Here is a 27851-nt window from a genome sequence, read left to right as displayed (position 1 = left end):
GACTGATTTCTGTGATGGTTTTTATTTCTTCAAGCATATGGATAAGCATATCAGTATGAACTCCCTTCCTTCCTTCCTTCCTTCCTTCCTTCCTCCCTCCCTCCCTCCCTCCCTCCCTCCCTCCCTCCCTCCCTCCTTTCTTCCCTCCCTTCTGTCTCTTTCCTTGTCTAATTTGTGGCACCAGCAGTTGCACCCAGGACATGTTAAGCAAGCTCTCTACCTTAAACTTCCTTTCCAGTTGACAACAGTGACTGTTAACAGCAGACACAGTGTACACGACTGACCACATATGGTATCGCTGGGTGACTTCATAGGATTTTGAGGTTAAGGAATACTGGTTCTATATACAAACTGTTTTCAGAGTTTTGAACTCTAGAGAATTGCATCAAATTCGAATTGTCATTTTCATTCGTAGGCAGAGGCTTCCTCGTCTATGACTGTGAGGCTGCATTTGCTTGCGACAGGATTAATACTCGCGACTCCGTATTGAAGAGTTGACAAGAAACAGGACCTAGAAGGCTACAGCCTTGACCATATCATATTTGAATCAGTACTTTGCTATTATGCTCTAGTCTAGATCCAAACCGCATTTGAGTGACATTGCTGGGTCTCTGAAACATTTAGATGAACAGGTCTCAGTCCATCATTGTCATTGTTACAGACTTGATTTTTTTTCCTTTTTTTTTTTTATTGAAAAAAAAAAGTTTTCCGCCTCCTCCCAGCCTCCCATTTCCCACCCCCTCCTCCCGCCCCTCTCCCCCTCCCCCCACTCCTCTTCTCCTCCCTCTCCAGCCCCAAGAGCAGTCAGGGTTCCCTGCACTGTGGAAAGTCCAAGGTCCTCCCCACTCCATCCAGGTCTAGGAAGGTGAACATCCAAACTGTCTAGGCTCCCACAAAGCCAGAACATGAAGTAGGATCAAAACCCCGTGCCATTGTCCTTGGCCTCTCATCAGCTCTCATTGTCCGCCATGTTCAGAGAGTCCGGTTTTATCCCATGCTTTTTCAGTCACAGTCCAGCTGGCCTTGGTGAGCTCCCAATAGATCAGACCCACTGTCTCAGTGGGTGGGTGCACCCCTCATGGTCCTGCCTTCCTTGCTCATGTTCTCCCTCCTTCTGCTCCTCGTTAGGACCTTGGGAGCTCAGTCCAGTGCTCCAGTGTGGGCCTCTGTCTCTATCTCCATCCATCGCTAGATGAAGGTTCTCACTCAGGATATTTCCATCCATTTGCATGCAAAATTAGAGAAGTCATTGTTTTTTACCGCAGAGTAGTACTCTAATGTATATATATATTCCACACTTTCTTCATCCATTCTTCCATTGAAGGACATCTAAATGGGGCACTGATTTGAACAGAGAATTCTCAACAGAAGAAGTTCAAATGGCCAAAAGACACTTAAGGTCATGCTCAACCTCCTTAGCGATCAGAGAAATGCAAATCAAAACAACTTTGAGATATCATCTTACACCTGTCAGAATGGCTAAAATCAAAAACACCAAGGATAGCCTTTGCTGGAGAGGTTGTGGAGAAAGGGGTACTCTCATCCATTGCTGGTGGGAATGCAAACTTGTGCAACCACTTTGGAAATCAGTGTGGCGGTTTCTCAGGAAATTTGGGATCAACCTACCCCTGGACCCAGCAATACCACTCTTGGGAATATACCCAAGAGATGCCTTATCATATGACAAAAGCATTTGTTTTACTATGTTCATAGCATTATTTGTAATAGGCAGAACCTGGAAGCAACCTACAGACTTGATTTTAATTATTACATTATAAATACTATTTTTCCTCTAGAGAACTTGGAAAAAAATCATGTTTTATACTTATTTTAAGAGATGTTATGCCATCCTTGCCCTGAAGTTTTTCCCTATTATACAGCAGTTTGGTAAATCACCTCTAGCCAGCCAAACACAGCCTGAGGCCTGTTCTCATCTATACAGTGATACAAACAGTGATGTCTCCTACATATGGATGGGCTCTAACAAGAAGAAATGAATAATATTTCACAACACCAAAAATATAAAAAGTAGACTCTGAGTGTTCACAAATAAGGTTTGATTGGCACATAGCCATTCTCACTCCTTAAGCTACTGTATAAATTACGTCTCCCTAAATTCTTTTCCACGTGGGTCTCCCCCTCTGCCTTGGCAAGTTTTACAAGAACCCAGATATAGGAAGATAAAAAAAAAGGTTTATGAATCAAGTTTACCCATTATAAATAATAGATTTATATTGATTCAATTATTTGGTAGACAAAACATTTAAGCATTTTAAAGCTGAGAGCAGATTTGAATACCAATGAGATGCATGTGTCTAATTACTTTTACTTAAAGAATTAAATTGCTGCTACTTGATGTTGTAGGACGCAGAGATGCTCCCATAGTTTGCAGAGCTAACCACTACATAGATTTTGTAATAGTATTGCTGAAAGGTTAATGCTGTTGTTCATAAATACTGAGTACAACATGGCAGAAGTACATTAACAAGCCATTTACGAAACTGTTAAAACTTCTGCCTTCTTACCCTTAAGCTAACTTTCCAAATAAATTTACCTTTTTCTGTTCTGTCTCCAAACGATTTGTGACAAAACATGCCTTTTCTCAGCTTATATCTCTTCTTTTAGCACAGTGTTTCTCAACCTTCCTAATGCTGCAACACTTTAACATGATGTGGTGATCTCCAAACATAAAATGCCTTCATTGTTACTTCATAACTACACTTTTGCCACTGTGGTGAATCGTAACGTAAATATCTGATATGCAGGATATCTAATGTGTGACCCGCCAAAGAAGTCACTACCCACAGGCTGAGAACTGCTATCTACAATAAGAGTCTCTTAAAGCAGTAAGCCCACCCAAGTACTGAGATTGGCTCTCGCTCCTCACAAGATCTTCTGAAGCTAGCCTCCCTTTACTGTCTGCTAAATCCACCCCTGAACTCCCCTGGATATTCTCCTGAGACTCAGGCATTGCCTTCAGAACATTAGGTTTCTATTGACCTATAAAAGATGGTCTCACTGTAGGACTATGGGTGTGAAGATGTTCCTACGACTGATGAGTAGGACTGAGAATAACACTTTCCGTAGGTTAGTCCCACTACGTGTCTTATCAGTGTTTTGTCCTCCCACTGCCTGGGTTGCCTCTGTATTGAAATCGATTTATAAGGATTGATGTAGGACCATATTAACACACAACACTCTGTTATAAACCATGCATTCTCCAAATAGATATCAAAAATCCCTCTTGTAGTGTGCATGGCATGTATTGACGCATGTGCAGGAGTGCTTGCCCACATGTGCATATCTTGAGGCCAGAGCTCAACACTGGCCTCTTTAAGAGCTCTCTGCCACATTTATTGCAACAGCATCTCAGTGAACTTAAAGCTCACTGTTTTGAATATAAAGGATGGTCAGGAAGAGTCCCAGATAAGCCTCAATACTGAGGTTAGACTCATGGGTACTGGGAAACAAAACTCAGGTCATCACACTTGCTGAACAAGCACTTTACCCACGGCGACAAAAAACAGCCCTGGATCTAACTCCTTCCAACCTGAGCGTGTGAGAGGAGTATCTGCAGCAGCCAATGATCTGCAACTAAAGAAACCTGAGTCAAGGCCGCATTGTCACAATTCTCTTTGTCATTTTACTGCACCAAAGCAAATTGTTCAAGCTATGCTTTTTCAGAGATGATAAGACGCTCTGAAATATTTGTACTCTTCTTGCCTAGAACTTACAGAGCATGATATTTCCATTATGACTCTAGTTCCAAAGGCAGATTCTCTCCATTACAACACTCATTTAATAATTACTTGAAGTCTAGAGACGAGGTGAACAGCAGAGTTTACCTTAAGAAGACAAAGGCTTCACTGTGGTTGAGGGGGAGGGAGACAGCCCTGGAAGACTCTATCACAGAACATGATGTGCAGTTCTGAGCATGAAAACTGCCTGGTGGTGTGTTGATATTTTGTCTGTGGTGTACTCAACAGAAATGAGAGTACAGCTCTAGGTACTTTTCCATCCCTCACTGACAATCTCCTAGGCATGGTGGAGCTCTTTCTCCACATGCTGGCAGCCAAAGCAGAATGCTGAGCAGGAGAACAAAGCTTACCATCACTCCCGAAGCAAGTTGCATCATACACAGGCAAGGAAGAAGTCTATCAAAGAGACTTTTAAACGTACTTATCTCACCATGCTTTACAAGCCACATGGGACAAGTGATTTCAACAGAAGGTTAGCAATGAAAACTCTTTTGGTTGAAAGTGGAGAAGAAAAAAGTTATTGATTGTGAAATACATAAAACAGCTATGTTTTCTAACAGCCAGTTGAACAGAAGACAATCCTTGGCTTATTCAGTCACTGTCTGTGTGTGATGCCCACAGGCCCTGTGGTCAATGGGTCTTTGACATCAGAGGTTAGAGAGAAAAGTCAGGAAAGCCCTCCCAGTTAAAAGATGTAACCCTACAAATGGCAAAACTAAAAAGCCACTTCACCCTTATAAGGAAACGCAATAAAGGACTTATTTGTATCAATATTTGAAAAGAATGTTTTTTTTTCTTTTCTTGACATCTAACACAGTCTTTTGGTGAAAGTCTTAAAGGGGACATAAATGTAAGTTTGAACACACAATAAGTGAGTTTTTGTTGTTCGTTTTTCTTGTTTGTTTTTTTTTTTAATTTTGAGGAACTATCCTTTTGAAACTATCATTTGAGTAATCATAGCCACTTCAGTGCAGACTAGCTAATATTCAAATTAAAGCTGACTAGCAGATAAGTTTGATTTTTAATTTCCTTTTTTTTTTTAAAAAAAGGGGGGGTTTAATTGTCTTAAAAAATAAAACCAAACTTTCCTACTTTGTATGAATTGCCAACTAACACTAGATGTACCACAGCCAGCAGAACTTATGAGCAGGAACAGTGATTTGTCTGAAATCATGAAGTTCTCAGTTAAATCCATCAGAAAACCAGGTCTGTGCCTATATGGATAAATGGATCACTGGGCAGACAGCCTAGCGGAAAAGGTGAAACCATGGTTCTAGGAGAGATGCTGTCTCAGGGGAAAAGGAGAGACCAATAACAAGAAGATATTTGACATCCTCACCTGGCCTCCATATGCATGTGCACAAGCAGGGACACATATGTGTATACACCACTCACATGTATTAAACACACAGACCACGGCATAGAGACATCTACCACAAATACACAAAAATTAAATAGTGTTAGATTTATCTTCAAATTCATCAGCATAGAAGATTTTAAAAGACCCCCTGTCTCTCCCCCAACAAAAGCTAGAAAAATACCCAGCATGGACAGTTAGCACTGACATTTCTATTACTTTATTTATAGAAAATGGAAGAGTGGAAGAGAAAAGGAAAAATGTCTCGGTTCTGGAGAGCTATAGCTCGGTAGTTAAGAGCGCTTGATCTTGAAGGAGACCCAGGTTCAATTCCCAGCACCCACATGATGGCTCACAACCATCCATAACTTCAGTTCCAGGGCATCCCATACCCTCTTCTGAGCTCTGTGGATACCAGACACACACATGGTACAGAGATATCCAGGCAGCCAAATATTCACATATATAAATAAAACAAAGATTCTGGTTCGAAAAATAAAAAGCAAATATAAGAAAGGACAAATCAGTCACTAAAAGTAAAAATAAGCAATTTATAGTTAGCATAAAGATTATAATTCAGGCAGATAGAGACCTCCGTGCAGATTGAGAATCAGACCTTTCATATCAGAAAAAAAAATAAGATCTGTCCATTGTCATGAATAAAATCCACATCTTTTATTTATCACATAATAAAGTTCAGTGTCTTTTCAACACTTGCTTCCCACATTAAAACTAAGGACTCACAGGCAGACTACAAATCTAATTTTGTAATATGAAATTAGAATCTTTCTACTAATCAATCCACCAATATCTATTATCTAGCATGTACTATGTATTATAGTCGTGGCTACAGGTAACAAATAAATACAAGAATTTGTTCCCACATTCAATGAAAGCACCCAGGGAAGTAGAGTGAATGTCAACAGAAAGACAGGAGGCTCTGAGGTAGACAAGCCAGAAAGCAAAACACCATGTTCAGTGGAATTAGGAAACAAAAGAAAATGAGAATCAGAAGACAACTCACTTTCTAATGGAGATAACATTTTGGAAAACAGGGTTATGTGTTAATATTCGATCTAGAGAGATGTAGGGTCTAGACACATTAGCATAAAATGTGTTCAAAAGCTACTGTGTTTTTTAAAAAAGCAAACCTTGCTTTAGAAAGCTAACGCTAATGTGGAGTCAGTATCACATGAACTGGGTATAAAAACAAGATGTAAGACTACTCAGAAGCCTAAGGCGGCCTGAGGTGAAGAACATGCGGCGTAGCACAGGGCAGGGTGGGAATAAAAGCCCATTTCAAAGGAAATTTTACAATTCAAGAAACCAGTGAGATAGAAGGGGAGGAGGGGCTGAGATAAATGTGGGAGTGTGAGGTTTTTTGAGATAGAATATTTCCAACGACTATACCAACATGATGTCATTCACTCATGCAGAGGGAAAGAATATTCTGGTCTCAAAAGATGAGAGAAGCACCGACACATGGATGTGTGCAGAAAAACAGATACAATGAAAGATGGTGCACAATTGGGGAGAGGGGTGGATGAAACCTCTCCACGATTACAGAGAGACAGGTGGGCATCAGTATTTATTCCACAGACCTGAGGAGAAGAGCCAAGGCTGTGAGAAAATTAATTGAGTTCATTTAAATAAGTAATACTCTAACATGGGGCATTTAAAACTGATGGGTTGCTATACCCTAGGAAATGTCCAATGTCCAAACAGTATGAAAACAGGTCAATAGGTTATAAATCACAGCTGTACTATAGAAGTGCATGTTCTATGGTGCGTGCATTTGCGTGTTGTGTGTGTATACGTGTGTGTGTGTGTGTGTGTGTGTTCTGCAAGTGTCAGAACACCACATGCATGCAGTGCACTCAGGGGCCAAAAGAGGGCACCAGACACTTTGAGATTAGAATTACAGACACCCGCCACGTGAGTGCTAGGAGTTGACCCTGGGTCCTCTGCAAGACCTAAAGTTTATTTTAAAGAGAACCTTTCTCGTTCCTCCACTAACTCAATACCTGCTAGGTGTTCCTAAAAATATAATTAAAGGACATGAGAGAGGCATTACCTCTCCACATCACAGTGCCCCAGACCCAAGTCTGTAGGAAAGATCCTTTCCAAGGAAGGGTCTGACTGCCCTTGGGTCCAGGTTGTATAAATGATCCTCCCAAATCAAACCTAAGGTAAAGGAGGGTTTGGTAATGCTGGGAATTAAGAGACCAAATCAAGGCCCTACAGTCCAACTATGTAAGGAACAAGCCATAGTGAAATATGGTGGCAGCTGCTATGTAGAAAGAAGGGAGACCCTCCTTCAGCATGGGTTACATAAACGGTTTTAATAGCTTCTCGGTGGCCCAAAACGACGAGAGAACTTGCCATCACAGTCAGCAATTAAAGAACTTTTGTGTGGCGGGGTAGATTTTTAAAGCCCAAATATCACTCTATTTACTATTTTCCAGACATCCCCCCATCCCCACATTAAATAATAATATATTAGTATTTTTTAAATATCTCCTTTTCAAATTCCGTAAATAATCATATTATACAAAACTTACCGTTTTCTTTTCTTTTCTTTTTTTTTTTTTTTGGTTTTTTTTGTTGTTGTTGTTTTTTCGAGACAGGGTTTCTCTGTGGTTTTGGAGCCTGTCCTGGAACTAGCTCTTGTAGACCAGGCTGGTCTCGAACTCACAGAGATCCGCCTGCCTCTGCCTCCCAAGTGTTGGGATTAAAGGCGTGCACCACCACCGCCCGGCTAAAACTTACCGTTTTCAAAATGAGATCAGTTCCCCACTTTTAAGTATCCTGGCACCAGAGCGCACTGAAATTAAGTTAGCACAGCGATGGCTGAGGAACAGCGGTCACCATCACCTTCTACACTACCCTCTGCTTGCTATTCTTCACAAAAAGGAACCTTGACCAAGGCAGATTCAAAACACAAACTCATTTGAAATTGCCGTCCCTTCCAGCTAAGTAACTCAAATGGCTCCAAACTGAGCCACAAATGGCAATGAGAAAAGCAGGAGAGACTTTTACAGCATCATAAAGGCCGTGCACTGATGATTCACAGAGGCGAGTGCCCCGGCAAAAAGGAACGCTCCACAAGAACAAGGCACTTCCTGCTGCCAATCAACAGGGCACTCCTGGTTTTAGAGAGAGTGAATGCCACTTGCTAACTGGGATGCATTAAATCCAGCAGGTCCATTTGTGAACAGAACCCACTTCATTTCCCGGGCTGGCTGGGAAAGCAGCATGCCCTCTTAGGACACTGGGGAACTTGCTTGGCATATGCGACACCGAATTGTCCCTCTTGGAGCCACTGGTACATAAAGCAAATAAAAGATTAGAAGCTGCCCAGGTGTAGGAGATTAAGGACTTAACGGACAGATGGAAGAGAAGAGCAGCATCTGGGCAGCATTCATCTTTTGTAATAAGGGAAGGTTCCCTGGCGATCCCAGCAGAAAGAATAAGCTGAAATGAACCAAATTTAGCACTTCCAGTGACAAAGGAAGACTCCTTAAATAGACCAACTGGGGATACAAAAAGTTTGTCTGATAGAGGCCAATTATCTTCCTAACAAATCAATCATTACCCAGCTGAAGATAACAAAAGTATGCCTGAACCCAACCTAGACACACACACACACACACAACCAGTCCAGCATCCAAAAATATTGACTATCATGACTTCAAGGTTCTAGTTCTAACAATGGGGTAAGAGTCACATATACCTTTAGACTCTGAGGGAGATAGACAGCTTAGTTACTTTAGGGTTTGCTAGAGGAATCCCTTGAGATTAACACACCTACAGGCACAGTTAAAGATGGCTGGCCCAAAGTCAAGAAGATAAAAAGCCAAGGCAGAGAAGCCAGGTGTTATCTTGCTTAATTTACCTCGTGGGCCTAAGTGAGGAGTCAGTGTTTTCTAGAAAAGCAGTTCCTAAGTACACGGTTTAATAACAGTGTGGGTACAAAGAGTGCCTACTGAGGTCGGGTAGACCCGCTTTGATTTGCTGAACTCAATCCTTAAGAGGGCTTCTAAAGACTATCATTGTCATCACAGTGTCCTGATGATAAACCACAAGTCAGACTCAACACCAAAGTGTCTCCAGACCCAGATCTGGAAACCTGTTACCAAGAGCGCCAGGTCTAATCAGCATGAAACGCCACTCATTTCAAACACCCTCCCCCTGAGCCACATCACTGGTGGTCACTCTGACTTCTCTCCATACTTTTTGCTTGTTTGTTTTCTGGACTTAGGAGTCCAGGCTAATAGGAAGAAGGACATTGCATCCTGATGCATGCTTAAGGCAATGTAAGAAAATTCAGTTCCTCAAAGTGCATGGCTATATTCGGCTTACCTCATTCGTCTACGCAATTCTTCAGTAGAATATCCAGAAAACCATTTCTTACTTCATGGGTGGTATTAACAAGTAACAATTAAAAAGAATTTGTGCCGGGCGGTGATGGCGCACGCCTTTAATCCCAGCACTTAGGAGGCAGAGGCAGGCGGATCTCTGTGAGTTCGAGACCAGCCTGGTCTACAAGAGCTAGTTCTAGGACAGGCTCCAAAACCACAGAGAAACCCTGTCTCGAAAAACAAAAAACAAAAAAAAAGAATTTGTGTTAGGCATTTGTGACAATCTATATTTTTTTATCTGAAAAAAATAGATACAAGCTTCTATATGTCTATTTTTCTCATTTTTCTTCCTATAATCTTTAATGAATATGTAAAATAAATAATTATATCTTTTCAGCTTTCTAATGTAGTCTATGGAATGAAACAGAAATATACACTCCACAAAAGCTTAGCTTTAGAAAAAAGCATAACAACATTTACTTTTGCCTTTCCTTTGCAAAATCAGAATTTTCTTCATATACTAAATGCAGATGAAAATAAGAAAAATTGGTCTTTGAGAATAACAACACGCAAAGCAGACTTTAATTTCTTTGTGCTGGAAATCAAAAGGCACAGACTCATTCTAGTTAACTATCGAGTGTTAGCACAGGCAACAGCTGGAAGGGGAATTAATTTGAAGCTGATGCACACTTTTTTCATCTATAATATAGAACTGGATTAATAAAGACAGAGCAGTGTCAGAAACATCAGTAAGCTGACGAGAAGGAAATGACTCTCATGGTTTTGTATCTGCCCACATTATCTTATATTGCTGTGCAAAGACTGCCTCAAATCAATGAAAGCTAAATAATTAATAAAGACATAAACAAAACAAAACACAATGAGTTGTCTAGGATCCAGCTAACCAGACTCAAAGTGAAAGCATCTGAGAAAGCAGGGATGAGACACTCTTCAGTGCTCCAAGAAGCGCCTCGTTCCCCGTGAGGCAAAATCAAGAGCAAGGGAAGAGTCATATATTGCACAACGCCTGGCTCTCCTTAATGGTCATCATTTCTCAGTCGGTTACTTAAGAAGAACTGAATTCATCTCGCGGCGAGAAACCTCAAAACAATCAGTGTCTCCCTGTTATAGCCCGGGGTGTCACGACAACTCCTGAAGCTCCAAAGAGAAGCAGGTATGGCTGAGCAGAGGGTCATGCTGTATGCATACAATTATCTCGTGGTTAAATGCGGAGCTCCTGTTCATTTGTCTGCGTTTGTTTACGTGAGCACACATTCATCAGCGAATCAATACAGAGTCTCACATCAAAGAAGAGGAGACATTCTGTAATAAAAGCAAATTGCCTGCGGAAGCAGGGAGAAGTCGCACTCTGAAGTTTCAGAAAAACAATGACTATAATAACAGGGGAGGCTTTCTAACCCCATTTGGACTACTTCACATGCAACAAAGGGAGCTATGGATGTGAAAAGACACTCGGCAAACATCTACTTTGATAATAATCTAGCATACCGACAAGCAAATGGTTGTCCCTATAAAAATGAGACACAGTGACCATGTTGAGCCATTACAGTTGCCATTACTAAGAGAGAGAAGCCTATGTAAGTGGTTAAATTCAGTAGTTACTAGGAGGGACAAAGTGCAAACTCTTAGCAGCCACACTAAATAGCTAAAGAGGACATAGTGGAATAATTTTGACCCTCAGAAACGTGGTCCACCCAGGACGGTAAGATATATTTACTTTGCATTTTTTAAATATTTATTTATTAATTATATATACAATATTCTGTCTGTGTGTATGCCTGCAGGCCAGAAGAGGGCACCAGACCCCATTACAGATGGTTGTGAGCCACCATGTGGTTGCTGGGAATTGAACTCAGGAGCTTTGGAAGAGCAGGCAATGCTCTTAACCTCTGAGCCATCTCTCCAGCCCCCTACTTTGCATTTTTGTATGGTAAAATAACAATGGTGTGCACACATGAGCAGGCCCAGGGCAGCATTCTACACATGGAACATGTCATCCTCTCCCCTTCTTTTCCTTCTTTCTGCTTAATGTGTTGGTATATTGTCATGCAGCTGACTGACTTTGCTAAGCGTTAAATGTTAATCTTCTAAAAATGAGGACACTGGGAGAGTGGCTTGCTCCAATCATAGGTATACAAGCATACCATCAGTTCCGATATGCCTTCCTGTGCTAGCCATAAACCATAAATATGAACAACTGGAGAAAAATGACATGGAACATTAGGAAGCAGAATATTCAGCTACATGCAGTTAAACAATAGGTATTGCTATTATAGTACATTGTTATTATTACTTTGCCTGGGAATAGGACCGAGGGCCCTTCCATATTTTCTGCTGCCTTGTTCTGTTAGTCTATCATTTTCTTCCTTGAACGAAGACACCAGTAACAACCTTCCTTCCTCCACCCCCTCCCATACTAGGAAATCGCCTGATACAGCCTAATAACTTCTTCTAACTCACTGCCCAGAGCATTATCATAAGCCTACCCTTAACCTACAAAATGAATGAGGAATGCAAATAAAATGAGAATAATGAGAAGCTATTATGGAATGAGCTGATAATGCCTATCAAATAGACGAAGACAGTATCTAAATACATCTCGGTATTCACAATAATGAGACAGAGTCACAATGTTTGGAAACACATACACAAAGAGAGAGAGAGAGACAGAGACAGAGAGAGAGTTACAAGATATATCTAACATGGGACCTTTGTGGACAGATAAGGAATTTGGGAGTTCTGAGAGGTACAGCAGAGGTTTAACACCCCTGTACTTCTGAAGGGCACTGTTACAGGTTTGTCTTACACAGGTTGCCCTGTCTCCCGAAATGTCCTTTAAAGACCATTTACTTGGGCACACTCTGACTTGACTTAAGCCACAGTCTTTTTAGATCCCAAACCAGCCAGATCTCCGGTATTTGGAGTGGAGCAATCTCTCGATTGCCAAAATATCAGCACAGCACATGTGAACACAACTCTAAAAGGCAGGCAAAGCCTGAGTCTCATACATCTGTTCTTACATTCTTTCCAAACAAACAGAAAGAAAAGGTGAAGGAAATGCATTGCGCAGGGTCTCTGTTTCTTCTGGAATGAGGGGGAAAGCGCTCGCTAGGTTGGTGCATTTCAATTCCTGGCCAGAGCTCTGTAGTGAACATCACGCATCATTTTGGAGATTAATGATGTGCACCCAGTTAATGGAAAGCAACAGATTAGGTCTCCGCTAACAGTTTTGCAAGTTATGTACATCATCTGTCTGCCTCATTTAGTAACAATCTCACTGGTCAATAGGAAAATAATGTGCTTAATACCAAAGCGGAACTCCATCCTTGCACAGAAGACAGGTCGGATATCGGGAATAAAGAATATTACTCTCTTAGAGATGTGCAGATCCTTACTTATAATGTAATGTAACCAGAGATTATATTTCCAAAGGACTTTATGTAAGGTTTGTTTGTTATTTAGTTAGCAAACACCTTAAGAATCTGCAGCACTGCCTTGCAGCCTAGAATATACCACAGCAACTTTCTACCATGACACATAAGACAAATCTCATGTGACCATTTCTACCTGTGTCCTAGGCTAAAGACAATTATTGTCCTGAAGACAGATGCATACCAGTTCCTTACACAGTACTATGCTACTGTGATCATTGCCAAAAATAAAATTTACACCTGCTTCTTCTTCTCAACAATGGGAAGTGTGTACTCAAGGCATTCTTTTGCTTAACGTGGCTAGAAAGCAAACACAATCTGTCATGGCATTCGTAGCCAGTATTCATATCCATTCACAAGATGGACCAGCCATGGAGAGGAACGATGGGCAGGACAAACAGAGTTTTATATAAGCTCTGCTTAAAATAAGATTAAAGAATGAAATACCAGGCAACACAATCCAATGGGTCACTTTGATGATACAATTTGCCCACAACCTGAAGATAATTTTTCCCTGCAAGTCAAATTTCCTTTTTTTTTTAATTGATGCATTTGGGGGGTCTCAGCTAAATCATTTGATGATTTAGGCAATCGTATGTTATTAGTACTTTTCTCTAGCAAAAAAGGTTTTCTTTTTTACTTTTTTTCTAAAAATATTTTTATTTTTTCAATATGAAACAACGTTCTGAAATCTTAAGCTATTGCTTGAAAAGACATGGATATTTTCTATGGTTTCCTTCCTTCTTTCTTTCCTTCCTTTCTTCTTTTTTTTCTTCCTTCCTTCCTTTCTTCCTTTCTTCCTTCCTTCCTCCCTCCTTCTCTCCCTCCCTCCCTTCCTTCCTTTTTCCTAAGATTCAAACTATAGCCCGGCTGACCTTGAATTTAGAAGATAATCCTCGGAGACCAGGTTCCTGAATGCTAGAATAACCTGAAGGAGCTATTAAGACAAGAGCTGGATACTAGCAAGTGCCTCCGCATCACAATGAGGCTGTCTATTTCCTACAGAAGAACCAAATCTGTCATCCAAATTTCTCCGAGAGAAATCTCACAACTGGCCTCTGATAACCGGTACTTCCAGCAAATGGTGTCTCCTGAAACAGAGACTATGAAGAGCTAAGTCACCTATCAAAATATTTCATGGGTACAACTAGTTATCTACATGACCAAAATGATTAAAAGACCAAGCAAATACTTTCTTGAGAGTTGGGCACATAACTAAAAACTTCTGTTATTTTCTTTTATTGCTTGATTTTTAGAGGGTAAAGAAGAATGATGGAGGCAAAATAATTCCTTAAAAAATTACAATGAGACTTTGCCCATTGTTCTACATATTTAGTTATTTTTTCCTCTGGTGACATCTCTAAGAATATCTCACAGGCATACTGAAACTCACAACAGGTACTTTTGTATAGCTGGTTTAAATCTACCACAGGGAACCAGGTGTGGCGGCACACACCTTCAATACAAGCACTTGGAAGGCAGAGACAAGGGGATCTCTGTGAGTTTGAGGCCAGTCTGATCTACAGAGTGAATTCCAGGACAGCAGTGCTACGCAGAGGGGGAAAAAAAAAAAGACAAAGTTCTATTACTATCCATGAGTCATGTGTTTCTTTAAAAAAAAAAAAAAAAAAAAAGAAAGTCTTTAATATAAATTCTTAGTAATAGGGAAAAACATGCCATTGATATGCTATCAGTCATGTTTATCCAAAGGAAGAAAAATAGCACTCTTATCCCTTGAAGAACGACTTACATGGGTAAAAAATAGCAAATAGCTACAGAGCTTGACTTGGGATCTCACATCTGTACACTTCTGTTAGATGTCCATGTTGTCTGGGGATTCAGTGTGTGCTGTGACGGCTGGATCTGCTGGCATTTTCCTTTGACTGCATCAGACCTCGCTATCTTCCTAGTGCTACACTGAGCTCCATGACAGATACCCATGAAATCAGTATACTATAGTATAATAAGAAGATCTAGTGACGACAGTCACCAAGATACTCAAGTCACAGACAAGGCTACTGGCTAACCATCACTGCTCTAACAGTAGCTTGACACACATGCACAAGCAAGCACACATATGTGCACACACATGTACACACCCCACCCACTTACATATGCAATCTGTAGGATGCTGTAGGTCCTTTACAAATAAAACAAAACAAACAAACAAACAACAGCAACAAAAAATATGTCTTTCCTATCATAGTAAAGTGGAACATTTTCCTGTTCGGGAATAATGGAAGCCCCCTAGTGCCTAATGAAATGCGCTGAATTTTCACCAGACACATAATGTGAAAATGAGAACCTTATTTTTTACCATACCCGGGCAGTGGTAAAACTCGAAAAATCAATACAAAAAAAAAAAAAAAAAAGAGAGAGAGAGAGAGAATGCACTATTTGTTTTGGTTTTTTTTTTTTTTTTTTTTTTTTTTTTTTTTTTTTTTGTAGTTAATGAGTAACAACCATAAGTAAAGGATTCACTTTTGAAATACATGAGTGAAATGTTGATTGACGTATATGCTACTGACTGTTGTGGAATATACTCGTGTATAAATGACCTTCCATTAGCTCTATAATAAATCAAAAAGAGGTGAGTCTTCTAAAAGGGTTAGCCCTCAAGTCTAACACAAGCTCTGCATTCTTACAAAAGATCATGCATTTCTAGGCCGTAAGCCTTACAGCCTGTGTGACTGAAGGAGTCTTCAAGCTGGTACACGAACTTCAATGTTAAACCATATAAACTCAGCCACAGAACCCTAAAGTGGGAATTGACAGTATTCACTGTGTCTTTTCCTGATAATCAGAGAAGCATTCCAAGAAAAATCATTCAAAGATTTTTATTGACAGCCTGTTCTTCTTGTTTGCTTGTTTTAAATATTGCATTTTGTTAAGAAAAATAGTAAGCCTGTCGCCACCTCAAGATAACACATTTTACACAATTCTATCTTCTGTTTCTCTCCCGCATGTTATTTTCAAGAAATCAGGAAGCCAATCCAGTCAGAATATTGCAGTCTAATGGAAAAACAAAAAACTATTGCTTCCTGCACAGAGACATAGAAATGTGTATCAGAATGAGAAATAAGGAGCCCTTTGTCAAGCAGACAAGGAATTGTGGGCTGAACGGCTGCTTTTCTATGCGTGAAAATACTATCTCTAGTTAAAAGGTTCCGTGCCAATGTATCCAAACTCCTCCTCAAGAATGAGGAGCTAGGAAACTAGGGGGAGCAGCCCTACTATTGCAGGACGAGTATTTATATCTGTATTTCCCATCTACAGCGAGACCTGACACAAGAAAGCACACAACAGAAAATCTCACAGGATTACCTGGTATTCATTGGGCCAAAAGGTGCTCACTGCCAGCTCAGCCCGAAGCCAGTCTCGACCAGTGAATCCAGTCACATTCCAGATTGGATTAGCAAGTGGTCCTTTATTCACCCGAACCAGGATGTTCAAAGTGCCAGGGTTCAAGCCTTTTTGGCTGTATAGCAGGTAACTGAAGTCAATGCAGTGAGTGTCATTCTCCTTCATGGTAGGCAGCTGAAGTCGGGCTTTTTCTCCAGGATCATGATTTGAGGAGTCCACAACCATATAGGAACCTGAAACGACATTACAAATAGCAGTGCTAAGAAAAGAGATAAGCCAAATACTACCCCATAAAAAGTAATAATACTGTGAGAATCCATTCTTTACTAACATCGCACAAACTAGATGCACAAATTGATTCATTTCTACAACTTGGAATCAACCCTGTTTTACAAATGGAAAACTAAGGCATTGACACTGACTCAAGGTCATTCAGTAGACCAGGCAAAGCCTGATTCTTGTTCGAATCTCCCTCTAAACTTCTGCCATACTACCAAATTTCAAGCTGTTGAAAAACAACCTAATTTTATTGATCTCATATGCAAAGGAAGTAATGTCTTCTTCTTTCTCCCTCAACAAAAATATTGATGCAGGGGGAAAACTACAGGAAGTGGATGAACTTTGCACTTCAAATACCAATATTTTTGTTTATTCAAGTCATATGCCTTTTGTCAGTTACTAACTACTGAGAACATCAAATCATAGAGTAGGAATACTCTGCCAAGTGAGTATGTGGGTTAATGCTCAACTTTTCTTTCTTTCTACCCTTTTTTACACATGCCTGCATGCATAGGTGCGTGCGTATGTATGTATGTATGTATGTACGTACGTATGTATGTGTGTGTGTAGGCACATGTGGCACTTGTATGCCAGGACACATGGCTGAAGTCAGAAAGCACTTGAGGGAGTCAGTATTCCCCTTCCGGTATATGGGACTGAGGAACCGAACTCAGGTTTCAAACCCACTGAGCCATCATGCCGACTCTATTGACCAACTTTTCTCAAGCTGATTCTGATACATAGTTGATGCAATGAGATATTATTCACTACACTGTCAGCCCATTAAGACGACTACTGACCCAGTCTGCGCTGAACACTGTGTTCTAAAGCTGAGTAAAAGCAAGCATGAAGTCACTTTGACTAAGTAACTAATCATTCATTTTGATCGTAGCGATGCAAATGACGGAGTCCTACCTTCAGAGCACTGACACTGACCTTTTGACACTTACAAAGGTCACACAGTCACTAACTAAAACAGCTGGATGTTGACACTGGGCACCTAAATTAATGCAAGCAGTTCTCCAAAAAGACAGCCTGTGTTCTCAGGAAAAGAAAAAAAAATTTAATAAATACATAAATCACAAAAATATGTAAAGATATCAATTTGTCACACTTAAAATTAGAACCAAATTTTACCATAAATCAATTTCTCCCAGGATATAATTTTAACCGCAATATAGTAAGTTTCATGTTACAGAGCTGACTTTTACAAGGGTTCTTACACTACACATAGCGCTCTCTTCCAGAAATGGAGAATTAACCTTCTGTAGTCTGTTCCGACACTTAATAACTTGTACTAATGGCATACTAAAAGCTCAATGACTACTGGTCTACCTATCTCAATTAATCTACAAATGGAGTTCAAACCAATCCATAAAGCAAGGCTTCAACTACAGAAGAAATCTCATTTCCAATCTGGACAGTTCCCACTAGAGTGGACCTTTGTGATCCCAAGCTTTTATGATGATTTTACCCAACCCTTCGGTCCAGTCCAGCAGAGAACACACATACTATATTAATAGTAATTCCTGCTATTGTTTACTTGTGGTTCCCAGTCCTCAATCTTCTCTCATAAACTGGAATTACATTTTAACTTGATTCTCATGGACAGCACATTAATAAAATAAATCATCTGTGTATTCTGAATAAACATTTACCAAAAAGGGAAAAAAAGAGAAAAAAAAACAGGATATCCTGGATCCTAACCTAATTTACAGAAAAGGAATGCTTTTATTCATGATTCATGGCTATTCTCACATACTTAACACCAATAACTACTTCATCAAAATGTCTTTCCAAATTATCAATTTGCATCGTGACTACTTTCTGGTCTTAACCATGACCAGACCTGAGCTCCTATAACAGATTTTCCAGCATTGTTGACCTCTTTCTGTGACCTGCTTCTCCACTGGTATAACATTTTATAAGGAAATTATGCATTGATTTTTACAAATTTAGCTCCTGACTAGCAGCTTTAAAGTGTACAGCTAAAAGACTTATTAAACTTCCTAATAGTAATTTTCTTTTATCATAAAATAAAGTTTGGAGTAAAATATGCTTTGTGTCACATTTTAAATGTGCATTATATTTACCATTAAGACCACTTAGCAATTTTCAGCCATTTGCATTTTAAGCTACAACCATTTTCTTATTAAAGAAATGGAATGAACACAATCTCGTCATCATTAGTCCTTACCAATCCGATCATTAGGGAGACGAAAGGCATGAAATAAAAGCGTACCCTAACTATTTCAGCATTTTAGTACCACTCAACACGGGTTAAATAAAAAAGAAAATTAGTGTTGATAACTCACTTCTATGGAATGATCGGGAAAAAAATAGTCTTATTTACACAGAACCCTGCCTGGCTCCCTGGGCTGAGGTCTGGGCATTAATAATGTACTTACTGAGTAGTTCTGTAAAGGAAGAAGCAATAGGAACAACTGAAAGCCCTGTCTACCCACTTGATACAGTGGCAATTTAAACAGCTGGCTCCAGTGTAGCTACAGCTGGGACAGAGACCTCCACTTACATGTAGCCAATACTGAGTTCTTATCAGCTTCTAAAGATTACTTATACAATCTCTGAGAACAACTGGCCATCTATACATAAAGTTTGTAGATTTTACACATGCACACAGCCCATTCTTGATGTTAAAAAATCAAGGCTCGTTTAGTGTTATTCTGGTTCCCTCAGATTTCAAGTAAATGTTCAGTGGTATTTGATAGAGGCTTAGCTATCTGAAGGTTTAGTGATGGCAAGTCACACAGATGTGGTGTATTTCATTAAAGGTAACTTCTTTGATGTGGGGTTAATATTTTCCATAGTCACTTCAGCAAAGGGTTCTCCAATGCCTCACCCAAAGAAAAATGCTTAAATTTATGTGCTTGCTTAATTTTTTAGTGCAACTTTCTGGAGAACAATTTTCCAGTAAGAAACAAAAGCTTGAAAGAGACATAAGCACTCTAGTGTGGCAATGCAAAATTGATAAAGTGCAATAGAAAATGTTGTGTGTGAATTAACAAAGACACAACTGAAAACTCATTTCATTATATTGATTAAAATGGAGAAAATAAAAAGAATATAAATATTCAATAATATATAACTAATAAAGGTATGGATGAACCTTTATTAAAAGTTTGATGAACAATGAAGGAGCCATTAAAATATCATCTAAACATTTCATGGTAGATATTCATAATATAGTAGGTGAAAATATGGAGGTTATAAATTATTACATCTTTCCATCACTGTGTCAAAATACCTATGAAAATCAGCTAAAGAAAGATAAGATTTATTTTGGCTGATGGTTTCAAAGGTTTCATTCCATGGTCACTAGGTGTCAGAAGCTATGGTAGGAGGCATACAGAAGAGTTATTGACAAGATACATGAACAAGGTAACACTCTCAACAAGCCCCTAATTCAAGCAGCCCCTACCTTCTAATAAGCTACTCAACAACAAGAATATTAGTGAACCAGTCTGCTGAGTATGTCAAAGTTCCTCATAATTCAAACACATTCCCAGAACCTCACTCTTCAATAATGCTGCAATGGGAACAACGCTTTATAGCTTTGGTATCATTTTATATTGAAGCAATAGGAACACATTTATAAATATCTTCTTGCACATGCATTTAATTATACACATGAACATTGAGACTGGAAAAATAAAGGACTTGGAGACAAATGCTGAGTGCATTATCAGGAGGCAGAAACTGCCTTGACATTTTTGCTTCTGAACATGTTATGAATCTCTTAAAAGGATGCATAAATACCATTATCTGTAATTGAAGAATAATAAATATTTGATGCAAGGCATTGGCCTTTTAAAAAGTCATCATTGCCAAAGGGGGAAAAAATTCTTTTATTCAAAAACACCATCGTCTAATACATACATGCAAAGTGTCGTGGACATATTACAGCAATAACCTTTTATCTTTAAGTTACACTCCTAGGGTTAACACTACTTTAGATTATCATACTGATAGGAAAGACACAAATCCCCGTGCATTCCTCAAAATTCCCCTGTGCATATATGCAACAATATATAATTTTTAGACTTTGGCATGCTAACATAGTATTTCACTAAGCTGGTTATTCAAAATACTTAAGATGTCTTACAAATTAAGAGATAAACTTAGAAGCCATGGCTTTTCCTGCTGTTGATTCAAAATGCCTAGATCCCTTTAACTCTTACTCCCTTGACAAATCACATTCCCCGATCTGACAGGCCTACCAAGATATTCCTTCACACAAAACAATAGTTTCTTCCCCAGAACAGGTTCCTAGTTTGAATTTTTGATTCGGGTGCTTCATCATATGCTGTCTTTACCCCAATTTTAGATAAGTGTCATGGGGATCCTTTGTAAGGGCCATCCTGTTCAAGACAACGAACAATCCCAAGGACCAGCAAGAGAACAGGAAGTAAAGGTGCTTACTGCCACGCCTTATGAACTGAGTCAATCTCGGAACACATATGGTGGGAAGAGAAGACTGGCTGCTCCAAGCTGCGCTCTGATTGACATGTGTGCATTTGCATATGCACACCCGCACACATATGCACACTGACACACAGATGTATTTCATGAAAGAAAAGAGAGTCGTGTTCTCTTGCATGACGGATGTAGGCATTGATCCTAACACTGAAGCCTCATTGTGAGTTTAACACAAAAGTAGAGAAACTTGAAGCGCGAGAAGGGAAGATTGTTAAAAATGATGTAAAGAGAAGCTTAAGAAAACCTAGTGCCCCTGAAGACACCAGTGTGGAAGAGGGTGAGGATGGGGTGGCTCTCTGGTAGCTCTTCTTAAAGAAAGTTTGGCTGGCTGCTGGAGACATTTCCTGAACTGTTTAGGCTGGAGTGGGGGCACAGCTGCGAGAAAAGCAAGGAACACTCCTTGTGCAAAAGACTGTGAGATGCAGGGCCTACGAAATGTCACAGTGAAGTGTCACCAGCCAGGAGGGACAGCACAGGCAGTAACCAGGACATAGTTTTGGCAGGAAGTTCACCGAGTGACTGTATGACTTTTATTCACAACAGCTCTGTGGTCTCCACAAGAGAAAAAGAACAGAAGCCTTTTCAAGCAGGAAAGGGGTGCTTTCCTAACACCAGAAGACTTGTTGTGTCCTTTCCTAATGAAGGCACCATGCTAACTATGAAACAGAAATGTACCGTAGGAGAAATAAAAAGCATGACTTTAGAATTCTGAAGCAATAAAATGAACTAATGACAATTACAAATCCAACAAATATATGTGTGTATATGCTACGCATTTAAATGTTTTGAAGGAATATTTATGATTGATTATTTTGATGATTTATTGACTGATGAGGTAGTCCACCAACAACACATGCCCGAGACTATAAAAACAACAAAAACAAACCTGCAATTGGAATTAATTTAAGTAGTTTTGAGAAAGAATAATTCAATGGACTAGAAAAAGGTTTGGAGGTGTGAACCTAAGAGTTTTGTTAGAGTCACCCTTAACATGGCTATCTAAAAAAGCTCTGCTTTATTTAGAATATTTTAGCTTCAGAATGCCTTTACACTATAAATATACTGATGTCAGTGGGCCAGCAAGATGGTTCAGTGGGTAAAGGATCTTACCACACAACTGACCTGGGTTCCATTTTCAGAATAATAAAGGTGGAAGGGAAAAACAAACTCAACCAAGTTTTCGCCTGGCCTGCACTCACACATCACACACATACACATATGCACAATTTAATTAACCAATTATCAACATACAAACAGTACACCAAGTCTTAAGTTCTGTCAACACTGGCCATACAGGAAATGAAGACTGAGAACTGATGTGTTTGCCCTGCTTTGCTTTGATGATGCTGAAAGTTATACCCTTGGCCTTGGAATTTATAGGTAGGCACTCTTCTACTGAGTTAAGTCTTCAAACAAACCAACCAGGCAAAAAAATAAATAAAATAAAACTCATAAAATAATTACTAAATTGTTTAGCAACCATACCCCATAGTTTTTACAAAAAGTAACCCTATCTTATTAAAGAGAACAGGCATTGTTTTTACTTTTTTCAAATGGTAATGTTTAATGTAATAAAAGCCAGATCCTTATTTTTACATCTTCACTCAATATGCCTATATATATGAGAAAATGAGAGAAACGAAAAACGAATTAGTGATCATGGAAAAATCATTTGACCTCATAAGTATCCTGTAAGGGTTTGTGAGTCTTAAAGAGGGATTCATCAGCCATAGACACAGAACCAGTATCTTTAAATACACGTACAGTTCTTTCTTCTTCCTGTGAGAACACCTTTGCCGATATATTGAGTCTATACACGTTCATTCAGTCAATATGGTCCAGAAAGAAAACTTAAAAACTAGAACTTTTAACCAGAGAGGTGGGTGTCTGGAGATTAAAAATCAAACAAGCTAAATGTGACTGTAGTTCTGTACTTGAATGAACAAAGGGTGTTTTAACTTCCACCAGAGGGACAGAAAAGAGCAAAAGATGGACGGACACACACACAAACACATCTACCCCTCTTATACTACATCTCTTTATATCCAAAGAGAAAAGAAAGATTACTGAGAGTAGGTTCATGGGATTTTTTTCCTTCTTTTTAGACCTATTAAAAGTGTAGACCAGATGAGCCAGCGTATAGCTTTTGCCTGATATGGAATGTCTGTAAAGGTGGTCAGTTGTGAGGTAAGCGCCTTTACCCACTGAGCCATCTTAAAGGCAAGATTCCAACCAGTGTCTGTCTCGGGCGACTCCATGGCTTTTCTCTGACTCTAGCCTTGTCTCTCCATCCTGCTTTCTCCCAGCATTCACTAAAGTTTTCCCCACCTAGCTCTTTCTGCTCTGCTCTGCTATGAGACACCAATTTTCCACTTGCCCCTAATTTCATCATCAACTTCACCAGCAAGTCCGATGGCCTTCTTCAAGCTCGTTCCTCAACCCTCCTGACTTAGCTGTGCACTCACGACCTTCACCAGGCTCTGATCCTAGAGACAACAACCAACTACAGTGGTATGATAAGGGGCATCATGATTTCCCTGCTAGCAGCCCTACAATGTTTTTGACAGGCACACAGACTTTTTCTTTCCAAACTTACAACTAACTTCTCCTCATGTTACAATAAGAATGAAATCCAACCTCTTTCATCACTGGCTTTAACATGGCCTACATCTATTCTCTCTAGCTCTTTGTCCCCTTAACTTTAAGAGTCTCCAGATACAAAGGGCTTCCTTCTGATCTGAAGAAAAACCCTAGCATGGTGCAGGCCTCACTCTTTCCAAGCTGATTTTTCCTTGGCTCAGAATTTAGTCTTTTGACTGGTTTGTTTCTTCATCACTAAGTTTTGGGTAAAATATCACCCATTAGATGCAGCCTTCCTAAGTCTGATGAGACACTAGTTCCTTCTAAGTGTCCTGCTAACATTCGAGGTTGTGTTAAATCCCTCACTTCCTGTGTCTCTTGATGAACCTAACTGATTTGCTTATCTGATTGCAAAGCTCTAGGAAAAGTTGGGACAAAACAACAAGCGGCAGCCTAAACTTGATCAGAGTGTTTTCCCTTCTTGGGAGTCTATTTCCCATAGAACTTATCTGGTACATGCTAAAACTCAAGACTGGGCCTACAATTGTGCTATAATTTAATCTCCCTACCATACCTTTTGAAAGAAAAAGGAAAAAAGAAAAAGAAAGAAGAAAAAAAACAAGCACTTGGCCCCTTGACCATAAAATTTTCTTGTTCATCTGCATGGCATAGAAGACCAAAGTTCCATGATTACTGAAGTGGTTCTGGTCACAGGTCACGGGCTTACTAACTTAAGTGGGTAATCACATCACCCACTTTCCTCTCTTAAGAGGACTTCAGTTTTCTGTACTTTATGCAAACCAGTCAGCTTTTCATCCTGTGCAAATAATTTAACCTTTCTCTGCCTTAATCCCCTTGTCTTGGAAGCTCCTCACCCGGAGGCTGGTAGGGGAACAGAGGATGCAGGCTCCTGCTAGTGGGCTGAGAGAATAAGAATGTTTGCTTTGCACATATTCATTCCCTTCTGTATCACACAGTATGAAGAATTAAACCAGAAATGTGTGAAAAGAGCATTTTTCAAAGGTTAGAATTGGGATGACAGTGTTAAACAGTGAACACTTGTAAACTTCAAACCCCTGCCACTTATCACTGCCTTTCTCAGTCCTTCCCCTCACAGCCCTGTCCTCTCGTACCCCCTGCCAACCTTCTGTCCCATCTCTTTCTGTTTTTCTTGGTCCTTCCCTCCACCATCCTGTACTCTGATCCCAGCCTACAAGGGCTCCCTGCCAGCTTTCTTCTCTGTACTGCCCCTTTTCCCTTCCATCTTTGCTCCCCTGAAATCTTGTACGAAATTAGGATACCCCTCTTACCCTGTTCTCAGAAAAACACACACACCAGTGGTAAAGGTTTCACTGAAATTTAGAAAGGCCTGTTCTAAGACTTCTCCTGTCTCCACGACCCTGCCTCTCTCCATTGGCCCTTCAACTGGCACCGCTTTCATATTACACTACTGAGATATTTGGAGAGGCTGCTGCTAACATGAAAAGCAACTTGAGAGGGAATAATTACAGTGCATTACCTAAAACGCAGGAGAGCCTTTGTCCCGCAGACAGATCTGCAATCCCTGCTTGCCTTTTCACTGAAACCAGAATAGAAGGCACAAAGGAAGGAGGGTCACTTATCCCGTGGTCTCTGGCAACTGACCGGGTAATGATCAATCAGAACAACCTAGTTTGATACCTGAGTTATCAGACGTAAGAATAATGAGGTTACACAAGCCATGTCAACCAAGCAGACAAAGAAGTTTCTTCCTTCTTTTATTTATTTATTTATTTATTTATTTATTTATTTATTTTTGTGGTGCGCGCTAGTAAGATTTGCTGAAGGAGACAGAGGCAGGAGGATCACAAATTTTTTCCTTCTTAACAAAAGAAAGAAAAGTTGTTAATTATACTGGAACGCAATACATAAAGAGGCAGGGAGTAACAGCATTTGTTTCCACCACTGTCCTAATGAAAACAAATTCTTCTTTCTGAAGATGCTAAGAATTCAAGTTCTGGGACTCAGAAGCTAGTATAGGACAGAAATGCAGATCTCCAGAACCAGCTGTGGCACATCATCCCAACCTAGGAGAGCAGAGATTGTAGATTCATGCATCAGAGTGGAGAGCTAAACTGGCCCAGCCACATCAGAAAGCTCTGGGTTCAAAGGAGAGAACCTACCTCAAGGGGTGCGGTGAAGAGCAATGGAGGAGAGTGTCTGATGTCACTTTCTGGTCTCCAAATGCGTACAAGGGCAAATACATGCACCACACACATGTAAAGACACATACATGCACTGGCACCCCACCAACACGGGGAGAGGGGGATACAACAATAACTTAGGCTCTGACAGATCATACAGCCAAATAAACAGGCCGAGCCACCCCCTCATCGACCTCTCAATCATGTCTCATATTCCTTAATAAAAGGGAATAAAAGGGCTGTATCATAGTGAAGATTACAGAAATGGGAACATTAAACTGAAACTTTTTTAACTTTTGTCTTTGCAAAGTTTGTCCAAACAATATTGGGTTCACTTGCTTAGGCCGACAGTCCCATTCTAGAAGGCGAACACAGGCTAAAGGGAAAGAGAGAACAAACGAGAGGAAATGAAAGGTTGAGTACAGAGAACTAAAGGGAATGCAAACTGGAGAAGATGAAGCAAAAACATCCTTACATTCTAGCCTGGGAGCTCTTTGAAGACAAAGGGGGTAACATCAGGCTGTGCTACCCTCTCTCCACAGCGGCTCCATGAGCCATGTGAACAGGGAGAAGAGAACTAAGGCCCCAATAAATCCAAAAGCAAAAGAGACCAGCATCATGACCTCAAATGCTAGCCACTTGGATGAAGAGGCTTTGAGATTGATGTACATATTTTCCCTGGAAGGAGAGCTAAGGAGATGGCCCAGTCAGTAGAGAAAGGGCTTACTTTGCAAGTATGAGGGCCTGACTTAAGATTCAGAGCACTCACACAGAAGACAGGTGTGGTCGTGCATCTCTCCAACCCTAGTGCTGTGGGTGGGGGACAGGGGTGCATACATATGTAATCTTGAAGCCAAGCCAAATTTGTGGAAGAGACCCTATTTCAATAAAATAGTGAATGAGGAAGAAACCCAAAATTCACTTCTGGCCTCCACATCCATACACATTCACACTCACACACACACACACACACACACACACACACGGCGGGGCCTGGGATCCCCCACAGGAGGCGCCATTAGAAAGCCACCATTTTCCTTTGGACAAGTGACACTGCTAGTGCTCTCAACCTATTACTTTGTAAATCGTAACATAAGCGGGAGGGGACCTCAGTTAAGAAAACGTGCTCAATGATGAAAAGCTGGGCTGGCTAAGCAAATGGCAAGCCAGCTCACATTCCTGCTCCTGTTGTTAGACAGCTCATTCCACTGCCTCTCTTCCACGAAGTGGCTAAAGGATGATCCTCAAAACAAGCATTCCTTTCGAACATAACTAGAAATGCAGCCCCTAAGTAACTCCTCCCCATCCCATTTTAAACAGCTCCCCCTCCCGCTCTGCTCCCAGAACCGGGCTTTGGTTTCCTACAGGCCTACTTAGGGCTGGATGGGTGAGCGCAAACATTGAGAAACTGTGGACTTTCGGTTCCCACGCGAACTGTTTTAAACCTAACCTCTGGGGTATACTGAAGACACCAAAATAGAAAAGAGCTGCAGCCAAAACAAGGAATGATTGGATCTGTGGCCAGTAATCAAACACAGGTGTCCCCTAGCTGTCCCCAAGACAGTGGCCTTTCTCTGATAGAAGGGAGGAGGGGACTGGCAGTGGCTTCTAAAATTTGTTTTTCACATCTTTCGGGCCACTCTTAATGCAGATCTCCAGGAGTCATTACTATGCATGAGCTAAATGAAAATCACAAAGAATGGGATCACATTTCTCTCCACATTAGTAACACAGAGAAAGTTGTTTGACATATCTTCTAAGTAGCTTTACCATTCAGTATCTTTCTAAAACCTCTGTGACCTAAAAAAGGTTTTTTTTTAAGCTAGTGGTGGCACATGCCTTTAATACCAGCACTTAGGAAGCAGAAGCGGGTGAATCTCCAAATTTGAGACCAGCCTGGTTGATGGAGTGGGTTCCATGACAGACAGAACTAAAGAGAGAAACCCTGTGTAAGGGGGGCGGGGAGGAATGGGGCTTAAAATATGACTGAGAATTTTCAGACAGGCAGTGGCTGAGCTCTA

General features: G+C 40.3%; 1 protein-coding gene across 13 annotated transcripts in view; it reads right to left on the bottom strand.

The window, feature by feature from the left end:
- The window catches only part of Ptprk (protein tyrosine phosphatase receptor type K), a 549613-nt gene that overhangs the window by 338083 nt on the left and 183679 nt on the right, over positions 1-27851 (bottom strand). For all 13 annotated transcript variants that reach the window (XM_057751267.1, XM_057751275.1, XM_057751167.1 and 10 more), the window contains exon 3: positions 16253-16524. In XM_057751267.1, the coding sequence (XP_057607250.1) occupies positions 16253-16524 (272 nt within the window). The remainder of the gene's footprint in view (positions 1-16252; positions 16525-27851) is intronic.

This window comes from Chionomys nivalis, chromosome 2 (assembly GCF_950005125.1).
Source record: "Chionomys nivalis chromosome 2, mChiNiv1.1, whole genome shotgun sequence".
In the NCBI taxonomy this organism is placed as follows: domain Eukaryota; kingdom Metazoa; phylum Chordata; class Mammalia; order Rodentia; family Cricetidae; genus Chionomys; species Chionomys nivalis.
Note: the sequence above shows the minus strand (reverse complement) of the source record. Positions and strands in the feature narration are given on the sequence as shown.